The sequence below is a fragment of the Patella vulgata genome, chromosome 8 (assembly GCF_932274485.2).
Source record: "Patella vulgata chromosome 8, xgPatVulg1.2, whole genome shotgun sequence".
Taxonomy (NCBI): Eukaryota; Metazoa; Mollusca; class Gastropoda; family Patellidae; genus Patella; species Patella vulgata.
Window position 1 is genome coordinate 31,008,283 of NC_065886.2, and position 7,385 is coordinate 31,015,667.

The following is a 7,385-nucleotide window of genomic DNA, read 5'->3' on the forward strand; positions in this document are numbered from 1 at the left end:
GAGAATAATCTAGGGCATATCTTTACCTAAATCCGACACTGATCTTCATCTAGTTATGAGGGTGTGGTGATTAGGAAAGGCCTCTCTTCACCTAAACACGACACTGATCTTTATGAGGGTGTGGTGATTGGGAAAGGCCTAATGAGGAGAATAAGCTAGGGCCTCTCTTCACCTAACACAGCACTTATCATCTTGTCATGGCAAGATATTAATATTTGTGTTTTACATGTATGCTCCCTACAGTTTTCTTGCTCAGTGATTGAGTAGGGAAGTACAGATATTGAACCAAAGAGAATGTGGGAACAAAATTGCAAAAACTTTCCCAAAACAGAACATTACTGTGGCATGTCTGGTAGAAAAACAAAACCTAAATGATGCTCCACCCATGAGAATAACTTTACATTTTTTTAGCAACCATTTGCAATTAACAACAGGGTCCGACGGTTAGCAATACATTTAATAGGGACTGGTTTTCTGTCACTTAACAACAGGTGCTGGTCTTCTGACAGTTAACAACAGAGGCCGGTGTACTGGCAATAATGCAAATCAATCTAACTGCAGGATTTCAACCAGATATGATCAGGTGTTACATTCCATAGAGTGGTATAGTTTTCTGTGAATTTAAAATGAAGCCAAGCACTATTAACATACACTAACCCCTGTTTACATACAGTCCAATCTTTCCTTGCAGTTCAAACTAATGCTGATAGTGAAACTTGCATGGGAGAATCTATACAGCCTAGTGAATCTAGTCCCTCACTGAAGCAACACAAGTCAATGATGGGCAAAATGACACTCAGCATACTGTGTGTAAGGCATTTAGTGATAAAAAAACACTAAAACAAAACAAACACAACTTTATGGATAACAATCACTAGCATCATTATTAGTATATAACATTTCAACAAGTATCCTCTTGTCAATAACAAAAACACAGGTTTATCAATAATATGATACAATTCTAAATATAGTAAATTAACTTTTTTTGTTAACAAATCATATGACTTTTTATGGGATTTATTTCGAAAAGGGGTGCAACTCAGTCTTGACTTTACCTAAGGTTCCATTGCCCATGCATAACTGGCAGTTGGGTTTTTTAGGTAGTTGATTATCCAGTAAAATATCATCATATGTGCACAAACTAAGACAAACTGAAACCCAGAAACTTGTACAAATAAATACCATATTCATGTATCAACACAGAATCATTTTTTCCGTAGTTGTGGAAATCCTTTACTTTGATTGATGTTTCATGAAAAATTCTAAACGTAGCTGCATTTGTTTTTCAAATTATAAGAACAGAGCAAGAAGCAAAAATGTTAAGAAAATATAAACGTTTATTTTCATTATTGTCATTATCACACAATTAGCTGATCTGGGTTTAAATAATACAATGATCATCCAAATGATGATGTCATAACAGATTCAATATCTTCTACTGTCTTTGGACAACTGGACGACAAGACTATAGGTTTAGTCTCTGTTATCAACACATCATCTTCTATACGTATACCAATACCCCGAAACTCCTCTGGTACTGATGTGTCAGATTCTTTTATATATATTCCTACAAAAAAATTCAATTATAATTAGGGACCTTGTACCCAAACAGTGCCGTTACGGCTTACTCTTATACTGAATTACAACTGTCAAGGCTTCTTTTACGTGCACGTTGATGTGTACACACCACCTCAGTTTTTCGTCCCATCATAACGACAATACGTTGTCCCTTGCCAGACCCTTAATCTGTTGTACACCACTGATGAGGAGTAACCACGCCAGAAAATCGTGATGAACTTTCATGTTAATAATGATGGTTTCTCACAACTGATCACCATTTGAGGAATTTTGAATTCCTTCTAAACTTGATTCGCTAAAACAAATATCACTTCAATCAATTCTGTTTAGTATTAAGAAAAATATAATAAATTCTGTAACGTACCTGGTTCGACTGTGACTATCATACCCGGTTGAAGATTGATACTACGAGATATTTCACCGGTATCATGAACATCCATTCCTAAATAATGACTCACATGGTGGGGACAAAACTCTTTAACTTTCTGAAAAACATAACAAGTGGTTTCCATGCAAGATACACCCACACTTTGCAAGGGATGGACAGAGAACAAGTTTAAAAAGCGATTGTGACCTCTAGATTGTCCACAAGCTAAAAACATGATTTTTAGTACAATCAAGGGCCATAATATAGGATTTTAAGGTCTGACATGCCTCAAGATCAAAAGGAACCGAGATCTTTAGGATATAAACATATATTTAACGTTTCATCAAAATCAGATGAAAATTGTGAACTCTAGAGAGACCACAACCTTAGTATTACATGTTAATATAATCATACTATTTGCGTAAAAGGGAGCGGCATTTTTGTCAGATGATCTAGGTTCAATTTTCACGGAATTTGAAATCGACCATAATTTTGATCTAACGGTGATATTATAGACCAATACTCACACAATGTTTGGCCCAGGGGCATGAAAAAAAATTCACAAACTATGAAAAAGTCAGGAGTGAAAGGGCACTAGTCAGAACGGCTAAATAGGGACCCCTGGGCATTGGGCTTGTGGATTTTTACAACCCTGGTTTGGCCACTGCTTAGCGTTAGTTTACTTTAGAATTATCGAACATAAATAATGCGTAGCTAACAAACCTGCATTAATTTAGATGTTTGGAGATTAGGTTCAACCAATCCTAGCAGCTGTAACTGCTGACCAATGAAAGTTAACATAGCATGATAAACTTGATCTAAAGAGAACTGAACGGTACACAAGTTTATACAGGCTACTTGAACTGACAGGACACCATTATATAACTTCTCCTGGGCTGGACTAAACTTTCCTGAAATAAAGCGAAAGTAGTGTGAATCATGTCCAATATCCATGAAGCATGATGACTACAGATGACTTCTTATTTCCATGACAGGCACCTCAAAGCAAAAAGAAATGAAATGGGGTTTAACATTCTACTGTTCTGCACCGAATGGGATCATGAATTTACATCCCCTCCGAACGACTATATGATGTTGTTCCTTGCCAGAACACCCCCGTCCTGCACCACCGACAAGGGGGAACCACATCGGAAAATGTTGATGACATTTCTAGGAAACACAGAGATTGAACACTTGGCGCTATATGACTAGGCTGAAGCACTTAAACAAACAGGTACAAATTTAGGTTCAGATTGTGCTGGAGGATTTCAAAAGAGACAAATTTGGAACGAATCAACCTCATTGTGTGTTATTTTGGCGATGTTTATTTAGATTTAGAGTATATGTTGAAGGATAATCGTGGTACCTGAGACTGGCCATGTTCTAGTAATATCACTAGTATATCCATGATATTCACAGCCAGCATCCATTAGCACCATTTCACCACCTTTAATCTGCTGATTGTTGTTGATATAATGAATAATATTTGCCCTTTGACCTCCTGCAAAGTGCAAACAGATTGTAAAATTATAGTTAAAGATGCATGATGTAAGAGCTAATCTGTCTATTGCAGGTCTTTCTTTGGTTCTTAAATGTTATATATAAATTATTAATTAGACATTTATTCACATGACAAGCCTATAATCAACTCTCTAGAACATTAGAAAATGCAGATATTAACACATTAAAATACGGTCGCCATGCAATGATTTAATTTAAAAACAAGTCAAAACTTCAAACAGTGATAATGCATCTTTAATAATTTAATTTAAAAATAGATAATCGGGAATTTGGTTATTATCGTAACAATGAATCTTGACAATTAAGACTATATTGTGAACACTTTAAATCCTGATAACTTTGCTCTGAAAAAAGTAATTTCAAATCCCCAATTTACTCATTTATCATTGTCTGCTTTAAAAACTATTATAGTGAGAACTGTCAGCCCTTTATCTAAATCTTACATAATGCATCTTGAAGTTTATGTAATAATTCATTGGTATTTGATAAGAGTTTCTGGAATGTCAACAAAATGATGTCAAGGGATCATAGCATCTGCAGAGCTTTATTACATACAAAAGTCTCTGATTGTCACTTGAAGATTTTGAATTCTTGTAAACTACACTATTGTACAAGTTGAATCTCTAAAAGTTATATCAGTCCAAAATATGGTTCAATTCTCTTCAGTATTTACAAAGATATTATGACTTGAAGATTTGTCAGTATTTAGCATCCACGGCAGATGATTTGGTCATTACAAGTCAGTGTCACCTATAACCCATACTGAGCTCAATGTTAACACAGACAAATTATTATGACATTTCTACTACGATATATTCCATTATCTATACTAATATTTGTGACTGTCGTTTGTCTGTTCAGGGTTGGCAGCTACACTAGGGCTGTCCTGAGGCTGAAAGTTGGTGTAATGGGGTAGCTCAGACATGGGAGTAACATAGACCTGGTAACACTGCACTACGCCTCCGGTTTCAGAGTTTTACTACTTTCGATTTCGGGCACAACCCATGTAGCGAGCGCAAGGTCAACTGTTAGTTTCATATATTTTCATGAAATCTGCAGGAGTAATGAGTACTTAATCACTCTCGAAAATTTGGCTTTTTGAATAAGTGTAGTATCTCGCATCTCATGGTAAATCCAAGGAAAGGAGGATTCTATTTTTGACCCTAATCAAAGCGGTCTGGCCATTTTAAGATTTACTGCCGGACAAGTTTATATTTGCTTTTATACTGACCAGCAACAACAGGTGGGTAAGCTAAAAATTCAGCCTCTCTGATCCGACACTCATAATCCATTTTAGCATATAAAGCTGATTCATTTACCTGAAAAACCGAGGGAGAAAAACTTGAATATATACCTATAGGGTTTAATCTCTAAACAAGGTAATAACTTTTTAAAACATTGATTATCTGCAGAGAAGTGAAATACAGGTATACACCATGCAGTGTGCTGCGAGCGTAGTTTTGCCTGGGCCGCAATGAATTCCAACTGTTATGGTTTTTTTGATGTCCACGAAAAGGTGTACATGGAACCTCAATTTTTTTTTGTTCTATCCGAACATGTAGATGTTGCTTCCTTGTGAAGCTCTCTGTCCTGCACTACAGAGGATTTTCTTGGACAACACCAGGATCAACAGTAACACCAAGACCTTCCAGTTAGCAACCAACACCTTAACTCACTACTTTACTCCTACATTCATCGAAATAACATCAGACAATCTAATGTGCGAAGCATTGCTGGTGCATTGGAATCACTTCACTCTAATCCTATACAGATATGTGTGCAGTGTGCCATAGACTGGCTACCGCTGACCTACTGAGTGTGTTAAGAAATTCGAGCAGGGCAGAGTCTGGGGTGGAGACAATATCAAGTTAGGTGTGGGCTCACTTTCCCCTGTTTAAACTCCTGAACACACCCATGAGCCATGCCCCCATCCATCATACACACATAAAAAAAGATTTGGAGTTTTGGCAATCACAAAGCCTGGACACAAAGGCACTCGTCACAGACTTTATCAGACACAAATTGTCACACAACCTATATATGTTTTAATAAAAGCATTGTGTTATAATTTGTGTCTGGCAAAGTCTGTGACAGCCACAGGTGCCTTATGTCCAAGCTTGGGAATTACACACAGGAATATACCTCTGGGGAGGAGAACTTCATAACATCAATAAAAGCCTGAGATGCCGTTTCCACAGATTGCGTCATTAATTCTATTTCTGCTGGAGATTTTATCACTCTCAATTGTTGACAAAGGCGTGTTGGGTCTTCCATACATTTATATTTTGATTCCAACATCATTCCCTGAGTAACGGAATTATGAATCTTTGGGTTAACTGGACGCAGAAAATTATACCACAAAACAAATCCAGAATTTAATTTACAAAAATTGTTTAAAAATTCTTCAAATAGCTTGATATCATACGTCAGGTCAACGCCTGTGAGTTCTAATGCGCCTCCTGTACCCGATCGTAGTCCATCCCATAATTCCTTTTCAGGATCTTTCTCAGGCACAAACAAGCAGGACGTGTGATTTCTTTCACTGGTTTCATTTCCAGTTTTTAAAACTAGCACACTATCAGGCTCTTGAAAACCACATAAATAAAGAAAATCTGTATTTTGTCTAAAAGGGTATGGTATATCGTTTGTCATAAAAACTTTCGAAGCTCCTGGGATTATCAGTATATGATCCTTGACGGTTTTAACTCCTTTAAACGTCCTTCTTGCTTTCTCTACAAGCCTTATTCTACGGGACAGAAATTCTGATTTTGTCAACCCTGGGGTAACTTCTCCGTCATTTATCAAATGCGGATGCGTTTGGGCGACCGGTTGACCAAAATGACGACAAATCAAAATATTTGGCCATGTTTTCTTCATGTTAAGTAGCTTTAAATGTTGGCAGTAAAATTTAGAGAGAGAAAGTGTAGTTCTTGTCAGGCTACAAGTAAACTTCATTTTAAAGTTTTTTGCCTTCAATTTACAGATATCGAAATTTAGTTGTCTGTTTTACTGTCCTCTCAGTTTTATGGACATGGGCCTGAAAATAGAAAAAAAAAATAATAATATTATAATAATAATAACTTCTTTTTTTTTAAAAAAAAAAAGTAGAAAATTATTCCATGGGCCTTTCTTATGCCTTTTGTATTATGAACAAATCATCTACATAAATAAAATCAAAGATGTGTGTGTGTTTGCCTATTGCGCTTTTTGCTCACGATCCGGCCCCACATATGTTGTATCAAATTAACCAGCCTGATCCTGTGATGTTTTAGGCCATCGAATTTGGGTCCCAGGCAAACTGCATGGGCCTGGGTGACGACTGGCGAAAAATGTTTCGTTGCCGCACTCCACCCCCCACACATATGTGGTTATCAAATTAACCAGCATGACCACATGAATGTTTTAGCCCAAGTGGAATATTTAGTTGTAGAATGGATTTAATTTAACGGGAGGTGATTTCAAACACACGGGTGAGTTTATAACAAATGGTTATAAGTAGTTTATTCATAATCGAAGAGTCAACCCAAAACTTGAAACACATCCAAAAATTAAATTCAGATGCAGATTAAGTCAAATCAGTGCCAACAGTAAAATATACATCCAACAAATGAGCATAATTAGTTATGTGTAAAAAGGCCGATAAGAAGATAAAAAGTTTTAACTTTGAACAGTTTAATGTTGTTGATCGAGGTCTTGACCTGACCCGAAGATTGTTTACCTTGGAAAATTGGAAAGAGTCTTAGAGTTATCTTTTCTTGGTCCATTGCATCGTTTACATCATTCACAATCACAATTTATTTTTCAATTTGCGGAATTTGGTTTATTATCACAGCTCTTATTTAAAATCACAGTTTCAGATGCAGCACACGACTGCAACATAAATCACATCCAGTCTTCGAATCGTATCTGACCAGCTGGT

General features: G+C 36.5%; 1 protein-coding gene across 2 annotated transcripts; it reads right to left on the reverse strand.

Annotated features, from left to right (window-relative positions):
* Window positions 1–804: 804 nt before the first annotated feature.
* Window positions 805–7,351, reverse strand: LOC126830187 (xaa-Pro aminopeptidase 3). 2 transcript variants are annotated; one of them, XM_050560511.2, is made up of 7 exons: window positions 7,185–7,351; window positions 5,609–6,503; window positions 4,698–4,785; window positions 3,312–3,446; window positions 2,669–2,856; window positions 1,943–2,063; window positions 805–1,567 (listed from the first exon to the last, which is right to left on the reverse strand). In XM_050560511.2, the coding sequence occupies exons 2-7, from the start codon at window positions 6,419–6,421 to the stop codon at window positions 1,398–1,400; spliced, it is 1,515 nt and encodes a 504-aa protein (XP_050416468.1). In that variant the 5' UTR covers window positions 6,422–6,503; window positions 7,185–7,351; the 3' UTR covers window positions 805–1,397. The 2 variants fall into 2 exon arrangements, with proteins under 2 accessions (XP_050416468.1, XP_050416469.1); XM_050560512.2 differs by lacking the exon at window positions 7,185–7,351 and adding an exon at window positions 7,129–7,179.
* Window positions 7,352–7,385: the final 34 nt, after the last annotated feature.